Source organism: Fukomys damarensis, unplaced genomic scaffold (genome assembly GCF_012274545.1).
Source record: "Fukomys damarensis isolate Sample0158 unplaced genomic scaffold, DMR_v1.0_HiC HiC_scaffold_30, whole genome shotgun sequence".
NCBI classification, from domain to species: Eukaryota; Metazoa; Chordata; class Mammalia; order Rodentia; family Bathyergidae; genus Fukomys; species Fukomys damarensis.
Window position 1 is genome coordinate 26,448,843 of NW_022900942.1, and position 10,766 is coordinate 26,459,608.

Below are 10,766 nucleotides of genomic sequence, written 5' to 3' on the forward strand. Positions count from 1 at the left end.
ACCCAGTTTTTCAGGGCTTGGCTGCATTACGGGCCTTTTATTTTTTCCACTCTCCAAATTAATACTAATAAAACTGAATCTGTTCAACTATTTTAAGAAGCCCACCATTATATGGGGGAAGAAGGAATGAATGTGTTAACTTGCAGTTCAGTTAATCAGTAAATGCTCATGAATGGGACCAGCTCACTAATGACTCCTTTCCAAGGGAAGAAGCAGAAGACTGCAGATCCAGCCCTGGAGGGAGCTGGGTCAAGGCTGCTGCAAATGGGCGTCCTCGGATTTGCGTTTTTAATGCTCTAAGAGGATTGATGAGCTCTAAGACCATCATCCCCTCAAGATGAATGTCTCCAGTGCTTCCCCCTAGACACTCTGAATTCAATTAGTTTAATTAGAAAACAAGTAAAGAAGCATTATCTTAATATAGCCTTGCAACATTAACAACTCAAAAGTCCATTTCTCTGGCAGAAATCCAAGTTTCCCTCTTTTACTTATATATTCTGAGATCATGAAAGAAGTTTCCAGTTTTTAGCAAGTATATGATGTTTTGTTTCAGTTTTAGCAGTAGTACTAATGAACACTTCCTGATTTCTTCATTCATCAGCATGAAAGGAGCAAAGGTAAGCTAGCAAATGTTTTAAAGTCATTAGTGGAGGGACACCTTGATTCTTAGTGATGGCCGGTTTCTGTGATGAAAATACAACTAGAACAACTAATTTCAAGCTACTTATGTGAATCACTGACCTCAGAGCTGGGGCTGGATGCTAATCATCAGCTCCCACAGACCAGTCAGAATGGGTTCGAACACACCCAATGGACAGGAAGGAATATCAATTTATTTATTTATATTTCTCTCATTGAGTTTACTGGTACATTTTAGGTATACAGTACAGCTACATTCATCACTGGGATCTTGCACCTTTACATGAAAGGTCTTGGTTCTCATTTTTCTCCTTGTCCCTGCCCTCTCTTCACCCCCTCCTACCCTCCCTATTTACAAACACTTTATTTCCATTTTTTCATTTTCTCATATTTTTTCTTTTCCCTTATTACCTTTCCCCTACCCTTCCCACTTTCCCTACACCTTTATCCCTTTTCTTCCTATTTCACATTGTCAATTATATCATTAGGATCTTATGTACTATTGTACTTGACAATATCAATTGCTTGACAAAATTCCCTGCAAATCTATTCCCAAGGATTCTTTTTTTAATTACAGAGGCTACTTGGACTTGCACCCCTTGTAAAGCAAGCTCAAGACCAAAATAATTCTGTTGGTAAATGATGGAGAAGTAGTGTGAAGAATATGTTCATTGTGTTTGTGCAACAGACAGGTCACTCTGGGACTCATGCACACACTGGCCCAGACTAAGGAGCCTGGAACATGTGAGTATGAGACCCTAAGAGTTCAAGGAGGGAATGTGCATGTCACAAAGCCACAGTGGCCTCCTAGAGAATTTCACTGAAGCCTGACCACAAATGTTCTGTCTCGTCTTGGCAAATCACTTAATTTCTCTGAGTCCACATCTCTACTCTTACAAAGGAAAGTTCGGTAAGAACTTAACAGAGTAGAACAAGGTAATCACCAAGGTTCCTCTTTTAAGTCTTCAACATAGGATCCTCTAGCACAACAGGGAATCAAATGGGAAACTAGTTTTAAGTGATGTTGTTTTCAAAAATATCGGAACTAGAAAACCATGGGGATGGCAAAGAAGGGCAGGCTTCTTGCTCCTTGCTGGATGGTCTGAATAGAGCTGTGGTCCCTGTTCTTGTATAAAAGGACATTTTTGAAACAGGGCTTTACTCCAGGATACACAACAGGCCCCATCACCCCATCTTTTCATCTGTAATTAGATGAGATGTGCCCTTTAGACAGGGCTCTCAACTGAATCAGAAATGCCTCCAGGAGGCCCTTCTCTTCATTAATTAATGGTATCTGTGACAATTGTGTGGTGGGGTTATTCACTACAATATCCTTATATTAACATTTAATTCAACTTAGTTTGAAAATACTAGGGAATATTCTGATTGTCACATTGAGCAGTAAACCAGAGTATAGGAAGTTTATCATCTGTGCCAAGGTCATATATTTATGAAAGCGACCAAGAATATTCATTTTTAGTTTGACTATGTGTGAAAAATGGAGTTTTTATTAGCGTCTCTAACAATATTTTATGTATCTTCTGTGGGGCTTCAAGCACAAAAATATTTCATCAATTAGGAAAATCTCATAGTGAAAGATAAACAGGAAGAGTGTATTTCATCTATGGACTCAATTTGTCAGCATTAAAGAGAGATGTTGGCTACTGATTTATTTGGAACTATTATTAACAATTTCATACTACATCCAGGACATATAATATACAAGTTGAGCATTCTTAATCCAAAAATCTGAAATCTGAAGTTCTTCAAAATCTGAAACTTTTTTGAGTAACATTGTGATGCTAAAAATTAAAAATTCCACACCTGGCTTCATGTGACAATTTGCAGTTAAAATACAGGCTCACATAAACTATTTCTCATTTATTTATTTATTTTATTTTTGCAGTACTGCGGTTGAATTCAGGACCTTGTGCTTGCCAGGCAGGTGCGGCACTGCTGAGCTATATCCTTGGCCCCTCACTTAAACTACAGCATTAAAATAACTTTAGGGCTATGTGTGTATAAGGTGTACATGAAATACAAATGAATTTCATGTTTAGATTTGGATCCACTTCCCCAGGACACCTCATTACCCATACACAAATATTCTAAAATCAGAAAACAAAATCCAAAATCTGAAACATTTCTTGTTTCAAGTATGTATTTCAGATAAGGGATTCTCAACCTACATAGGGGAGAATTCATAGCATCAGTAGCAAATACTTAAAAATATTTTTTGATGCTTAATATATATGGGTATGAACTGCTGAGAGTGATTTGGAACTCCAGGAACAGAGAAAATTCGTAAGACTGTCTTGAAGAATTGAATGGTATCCTTAACTTATTACTTTCAGCAGATCTGTTATCATTTCAACTGCCAATAAACGACAGGGCTAGGGATTTAGCTCAGTGGTGCCACTGCCTGTCTCACAAGCTCAAGGTCCTGAGTTTTATACCTGGTACCAAAAAGAAAAAAATTATAGACTACTCATAACTTCCTCACTCCCACATTACTCTGAACCATATGATTCTCATGTCCCTTGACTCTCAAATTTTCTTTCTTTATCTGCTAGTTCTCTTACAGCCACTGAAAAATTAGCAGGCACATGTATCTACATGTACCACATTGGGAAGGGTGCCCATAGTGGCTAGATCAATGCAAAACTGAATAAAATCCCTAGCTTCAAGTCCAGGCTCCAACTGAAATCAGCTGTGTGACACCCTTCTCTATGTGTCTGTTTCTTCCTCAGGCAAGTGGGTAATAACAGTGATTAGCTCATAGGATTATTTTAAGGACTAAAGTAGATAATCCATGTAAAGAATTCAAAAGAGTGTGGCATACAGCTGCTAGTATTCAATAAATCACAGCTCTTATATATTTAGGTTTTCAGTTGAATCGGTTAAACTTTAATGTGTGTGTGTGTGTGTGTGTATCTAGATAAAGATTGTATGGGTTGTGTTTTGCTTTTGCTAAAATTCAAGTTAAGCTACCTTCTCTGAGCACATACCAGGTCATACGAGGAGGAGGAGGTGGTTCTCGAGTGATATGATACAAGTAGGGATGTTCTCGGATTAACACCCATCTAAAGGGCCAGGGATTTAGCTCACTGGTTCTGCCACCTGCTTTACTAAGCAAAAGGTCCTGAGTTCAATCCCCAGTACCAAAAACAAAATAAACCAAGAAACCCATAGGGATAATCTTCATGCAGATGATCAAGTTGTTTTACACATTCTATAAAGTGACATCACATAGGCCTTGAAGTAGATATTTTTCACTCAAACATTAAAACTCCTAAGAGGTAACATCACTAGAGACTATGGCCAAATAGCATTGATTCATTGGCAGTTCCCTCCTCCCTGACCTGAGGCCCAGGGAATCCACTCTACAGATGTTCATTGCTCCTAAGAGAGTGGTGGGAGAAACAGTACATCTAGAATACTTCCAGAAATTGGACATCCTGCATACATCTGAGATAACAGAACCACTTTTTAGAACCTCTGCCCTTCTAGAAATGTGTGTCTCTAACTATGCCAAGTTTAATGGAGCTTTATCTGTAGAAGCGGGGGGTAGGAGGAGGGAGTTTTCTTTGATCCATCTAATGAATTAATGAATTAAACAGAGGTAGAGTTCAGAAGCCAGGTTCCCTACTTTGCAGAATCAGGGCTGATTATGAACTGGCTGTAACTGCTGGAAAAATACGGATTGGAGCTAGAAGAGTTAGGGACATGGCCCAGTCCATTCATCTTCCCTAATCGAGTTCTTGGGAAATGCACATGTAGATTAGCCCCTAACAATAACCCCTGGCTGATTGCTTGGAGTACCCTCCACCATGCCCACAAAGGTTTTGACTGGTTCTTTATGTCTTGCACAAAAGCTTCCCCCGTTCCCCTCTGCTTGGCTGGCCCTCGATAGTGGCTGTTGAAGTCTTTTCTGCTTTTCTCCAGAGACCCTGAAATAAACAGTAAATAAAAGTTCACCTCACCTGGACCTATTAGGGAGGGAGGTAGGCAGTTCCAGAGGGAATTAACTTTGGAAAACAAGACCATAAACTCCTCAGCAGCGTGTGAGCAAGAGCTTAAGAAAATGCTGCTAATCTTTTAGCGATGATTACAGAGATCAATTTAATATTGGGGAAGTTTACATAAAAATCATTCTCAAAGAGGAAACAACAAATACCAATTAATTATCCCTCCAGCTGCCTCTGCTTACCTTAGCCCTTCAAGCCACCTGGTCCATGTAACTGGCACTAAAGCCTTCGTGGGGTGCCCCCAGGCCATTTGCAGGGTCGGTGCCCTGGACAGCACCCTGAACAGCTCCTAAAGGCAGGTTTCATCTGAGCCTTGTAAGGGCTTGTATGTTTCCCCGGACCACAGGCCACTCTCTGGGGACTCCTCATGGGAGAGCTGCACTGCCTCACCTCTTAGATGGAGAATGCAGGGGGCCCCTCAGCAAAGGACTACTGAGAGACTGCAGGCTAAGATGTGCTCTGATTCTTTTCAAAAGCATCGCACTCCACAGTAGCAATTACTACTCAGCTGCAGCCAGAAACACTAGACAAGGACGCAGCTGGTCTGAGTTCTGGTCCCGACTCCTTCACTTCCAGCAAATGGAAACCAATAGATCTGTGCTCACCTCACAAAGCTATGAGGATCAGATAGATGATAGGAAGATTGTAAAGCTTTCTGAAAACTGTACAGTGTGATTCATTTGCATTAGCTTAGTTTTTTCTTCAAGTTGTTTTGATATGAGTAACTCAATTTCAATCCACTATGCACTCATGTTTGCAATTTTAGTTTACCTCGTAATAATTTTCTTTAAAAAGAGCTATTAGTGTAATGAACTCCCCCTCGTGCCCCCGTATCCGAGGAGGTGTGTTTTCCCTTGTTTATTCCTTTGTCTTGTCTCTCAGACTAGTCATCTCCTCGAGGCCAGCAATGTTCTTTCCTTTTTAGGGCGCTGTGCAAGACCTCTCCCAGGACCATGCTGGGCAAACAGAAGGGATGGGGTAACCCTAGACTGGATGTAGGCAGGAAGAAATGAAAAGTAGGGATTCTTGAGGCCACTTCAAAGGAGATCCATTGGAGCGCCTACCAAAAGAAGAATTTGGGACTATGGTTCTCCACATCCTCAGGCTTCTCATGGAAAGCGTTTTAATTCACATTTAGTTCACAGGAGGCCCGTTGCTCTCTTCAGATCTTGGTCTCAGATTTGAGGGGTGCAGTGGTCACAGCACCATGGTCCATTTAACACCATGGGATGTGAAAAACCCGCTTGCCGTCGCAAATCATCTTTCTACTCAGCTTTTGAGTCCTCTGGGTCAAGGAAGCTTCAAGGGGCCCTCTTGGGGGGCGGGGCACGCAAGCGGATTACGCTTTAACCCTCGGGGGAATTGGGAGGCCTCTTGCCCAGCAAAGGTCTTTCCGTCAGTTTTGGGTCATCTCCTTGGCCTGGGGAAGTATTTGGGGAGGCAGTAGGAGACGTTTTCCCCACCTGTAAAAGACCCTCAGTAGGACAGACCGCAGGACGCAGGGCCTGAGCCCCGGCGCGTGTTAGACTCCCAGCACTTTGAGGTCACTTAGACCTGAAGGCACAGATGGCCCCTCCGCCTCCTGGGGGTCGGTCTGGACTGAAGGAAGCTGCCTGCGCTCAACTCTGAGGGTACAAGGAGAAATGAAAACAGATTTAGACAGACAAAAGAAACCCGATGTTGAGGACTTCGGCCACGGAGACCAGAGAGGAGTGCCCGTGGGGATGGAAAAGAAGGAAAGAGAGGAGGAAATCCAAACCGGAAGGAGAGTGGACTGACTTTCTAGTGAGAAGCTGGGAAGTAGCTGGACAGACTCGGCTAGGTCTCCAGCTTCCAAGTGAGCCAAGAGGTGAGCAGGAGGGGAAAAGTGAGCCCGAGGGAGAGCAAGGATGACCTAAGGATGTCGGTCCCACTGAGGCAGGACCTGGGGGCGGGAGGAGGAATTCAGGCCTGCCGATTAGAGACCCAGGGCCAAACATCCCACGGCTTGTCCCGAGAGTGTAGGATTTAAAAGGGATCAAGAGGTGGCAAGTAGGATGTCCCGAGAGCCAGCCTGGACAACGACCCCGAGGCTGGGAGGGAGAAGGACCCGCCCCTCGGGGTGGGGAGGAGCCTAGAAAAGGGGATGGGTCCGGGTGAGAGAGGAAGATCCCTGTACCGGAGGGCTCCAAGCCTTTGGCTCCCGGAGCCTCAACTCCTCGGCCGAACTGACACCTCCTGCCGGGACCAAGGGGCTTGGGCCAAGCGCTCGCCCACTTCCAGCGCGCAGCCTGGTGGGGTTGCCCACGGAGCTTGACCTTGGGTGGAACCCGTCCGGTTGCACGTGTTGTAGAAGTCCTACTACCTTGACGTACATTTCTAGCTCCAAAGCGCCCGCCCACCTCCTGGCGTTCCCCATGCACCTGCCGGGCTGCGCGCCTGCCACGGCCGAAGGGAGCTTCTCGCTCCCTGGCCACTTGCTCCGCAGCCCAACTGGGAGCACCTCGAGGCTGCACAGCATCGAGGCCATCCTGGGGTTTACGAAGGACGACGGGATCTTGGGCACATTCCCGGCGGCGGAGAGGGGCTCCAAGGCAAAGGAGCGAGAGAGAAAGCTGAGCGCGCAGCCTGCCTGTCCCAAGGCCTCCGGGGGAGGCGAGGAGCCCTCGCCCCCGCCAGCCCCAGCGCCCGTCCCGGAGTACGAAGGTGAGTGCTCGAGTGAGCGTTTCCCGCTGCTGCGAGGCCCTGGGGTGCCCTGTAAGAGGAGAGCTCCCTTTCTTAACTTTTATTAAGGCAGCTGGGCAAAGGGTTTGGGGACACAGTCTACGGCGGAAGCTTCCAACCTGCGTTCAGAGCGAGCTTGGGAGCACCTGCAGCTTCCACCCCTGACCTCCAGAGGCCAACTCTTAGCCGCAGGGGGGCTGGCCAGGGACTATAGGGTGACAGAATAGGCCCAGTATCTCTGACCCCGTCGGGCCTCGTCGCCCCAGCCTCTCGCCCCTATTGCCCCAAGGAGCCCGGAGAGGCACATCCGAGCTCAGGGATCCCCGGGCCAGCTGCGGGAGACGCTAAGCCATCGGAGGATCAGCAGCCTAAGAAGAAGCACCGGAGAAACCGCACGACTTTCACCACGTACCAGCTGCACGAGTTGGAGCGCGCCTTTGAGAAGTCCCACTACCCCGACGTGTACAGCCGAGAGGAGCTGGCCGGCAAAGTCAACCTACCCGAGGTCCGGGTGCAGGTAAAGTGCCCAGATGGAGGGAAGGGAATTTGAGAGTGCCTGAGGCCTAAATGCAATCAGCGCTCCTCTGAATTTGTGGGCATCCTTGAGTTTACTTCTGGGTTTGACACAAGCATAGCCCCAAAGAAGCGTCACAGATTCCCCCCGCCCCCCGCCCGTGGAGCAGCAGACTTTTTTTCCACTCACCATGCTTCGGAGAGTCTGGTCGAGGTTATAGTTGATCTCCTCTTTGAAGGTCCCCCTCTCCTGAACTAAAAGAGAGGAATAAGAATGAGTTGCCTGTTGGAGAGGCTGACAGGTCATTAGATGCAGCCAGGACGGGGAAGGGTGTGCTGAACCAAAAGGACAAGTAGGCAGCGGCTGGAGGGTCACTGGATTGGGGACCCAGAAGCCACCCTCATCACTAGCTCTACACACAGTACTGAAAACGAAAGCCCGACCTAAGGCCAGGGGCTTGGCCCCTCGAAGTTGAGACTTCATGGATTTATTTAAGAAATTGACTTTTCCTTCCTTGGTTCCCATCCAACCAAATTTCATGGTGCAGAGGCCTTTTCTCTTTATTGTAAAGGGGTTTTCACTTTAATTAAAGCTGAATTATCTTTAATCCCTGATCATTAAAATATTTGAAAGCCTTAAATATTTGCTAGTCATCTGTGAAAAATCTGGGAGGATTTCCAAATTGGGAAAGTTTTACAGGGGACTGAAAGGGAGACACTGGGAGCAAATTTCAGTGCATCTGAAAGGCAGTGGAACAAAAATGGGATTTTTTTGTATTTCTAATAAATTAGGTTTCCAGGAAGTAAGGGTACTCAGGTGCTCGGGCACATTTAGTTGTAACTCAAAAGTAAAATAGGGCAAGCTCTTGTCTTTTATCTCTTCTGCTTAGATGGAGGGTTGAAAATAACGAGTAAAAGTCATGGTTTTAAAAAATAGTTCCCTGGTTTGACTCGGGATTAACCCAGAATGAACAGTTAATTTCTGCAAATTCAGAACAGTAATGCTACAATGATTTCATTGAAGTAGGGGAGACTTTAGCACCTGCTTCCTGGGAAAGGAGGAAGGGCAGGATGAGGGTCATATACAAGAAAAAGATGAAGAAAGAGGTGAGGCAAAGACTTGCCTGGCCCTAAAGGGGGCAGGATCCCTTTCTACCTAGGCCCACCTTCCGTCACCCCTCTTTGTTTGTTCAGGGGTTTGGCTTCTTCTCTAAATTGTGAAATTCTTGAAAATGGTGCCTGTGACTGCTCCATGACCATGGGGCCAGCTGTCTTAACACATGAACATCATGCTGTGGGGCAACGAGGTGGAGTGTCTGCCGTGAGAACAGCAAGACAATGACACAGCAGCCAATCTCCTCCAGCTTTCAGCTGAGACCTAGGATACGGGCCCTGAGGGCTAAAGTTCAGGGTGCTAGAGATGGAGCGGAAAAGGCAGGGAAGCCCGAAGGACAGGAATCCTCACCCAAGTCTTCTTTCTTTTCTACCCTCAGCAAATACCTAAATCTCTGCTGGTGGCTTGGGGCATTAACTCCACAGATAAACTTTTTGTGGGAAGGGGGCAGGAATATTTACTTTTTGTTCTCTTTTTCTCCCAAGTCAGAGCCTCACACACTTGTGTTGATCTGCTTAGGTGCTGAGTTACTATTTTCTTACTTATCTTACGGGATTGCCCCCACTTCTCTTACTGACACAAAACTAATTTCTTCCTTCTGGGATTGCAACTATCCCTCCCTCAATTCCTTCATAAATGTAACATGGAAGCCACCAGATTTGCCAAAATACTTTCACCTAACCTAAGCCAATTCCTTCAATTCTGTTCGTAAGAGTGGAACTTGGTGATGAAACATTTCTTATGCCCTTTCTGGTCCTTTTATCAAATCAGTAGTGGAAGACCCAGTAGAAGACACCAGTAGTCTTGGCAAGGACTCTATATGAAGAAGAAAATCTCCTTGTGTCCTCATTGAGCTAACATCTGAGAATAATGTCAAAACTAACTCCATAAAGTAAAAATAAATATAATAATACAAAGGATAGTAATCTTTGAAAGTAACTTGTAGGCAACATCATTAATACTAAACAGATGTCAGTTAAATAAGATGAACACCTGAATAAAGCAGCAATTGAAATACGCACGTGGTAAAATAAACCCATGTGTTTCTATCTAGCTATTATAACCAATGGTCCCTGGAAATAGCTGTATTTTAACACCTGATGTTGCCAGTATTTAGACTTATGTCTATGATAAAGAGGGTAAGTAATAATCGGAGACCAAAATACAGCAACTGACACCTGTACCACAGAGAAAGGAATCAAAGGCTGAAGTGTCAGGAGAGGCTGCCAACAAGATGGTCGCTTGTTCAAGGTCCTGTGGTCCCTGATTGCAGAGCTAAATTCGTTTTTCTTACGCACTCGCTCCTGCCAGGAGTTTAAACATAACAGCAGCCAAGGGTGAGAGAAATAGGGGAAAGGGTGGGAATGTCTCTGAGGAGAGGATGGGCCAAAAAGACTGTGGAGGGAACAAACAAAAGGGAGAAAGAAAAAAAAACGAGATGGATAAGAAAAGAAACGGGGTGGGTGGAAAGGCTGAGGAGGGTAGCCGAGGGAGTGAAAGAAGGAAATCTGCGCTCCTTTTGCAGTTGGGAATAGTGTGGCCCGGGTTATACTTCTAGGGGGGAGTGGAGCTGGCTGGGATGCCCTGGCGCAGGGACCTGGACACAGCCCCAGCCTCCACCGCAGCCCGACAGCCTCTGTGCTTCCCTGGCAGGTGTGGTTCCAAAACCGACGGGCCAAGTGGCGGCGCCAGGAGAAGCTGGAGGTGTCGTCCCTGAAGCTGCAGGACTCGCCCCTCCTCTCCTTCAGCCGCTCCCCACCCTCCTCCGC

The 10,766-nt window shown here is 45.8% G+C and overlaps 1 protein-coding gene across 1 annotated transcript in view; it reads left to right on the plus strand.

The window, feature by feature from the left end:
- The first annotated feature begins 7,063 nt into the window (after positions 1-7,063).
- Positions 7,064-10,766, plus strand: part of Rax (retina and anterior neural fold homeobox) — a 4,737-nt gene continuing 1,034 nt past the window's right edge. The window contains exons 1-3 of the mRNA XM_010603387.1: positions 7,064-7,352; positions 7,637-7,887; positions 10,651-10,764. Of these exons, the coding sequence (XP_010601689.1) occupies positions 7,064-7,352; positions 7,637-7,887; positions 10,651-10,764 (654 nt within the window). The remainder of the gene's footprint in view (positions 7,353-7,636; positions 7,888-10,650; positions 10,765-10,766) is intronic.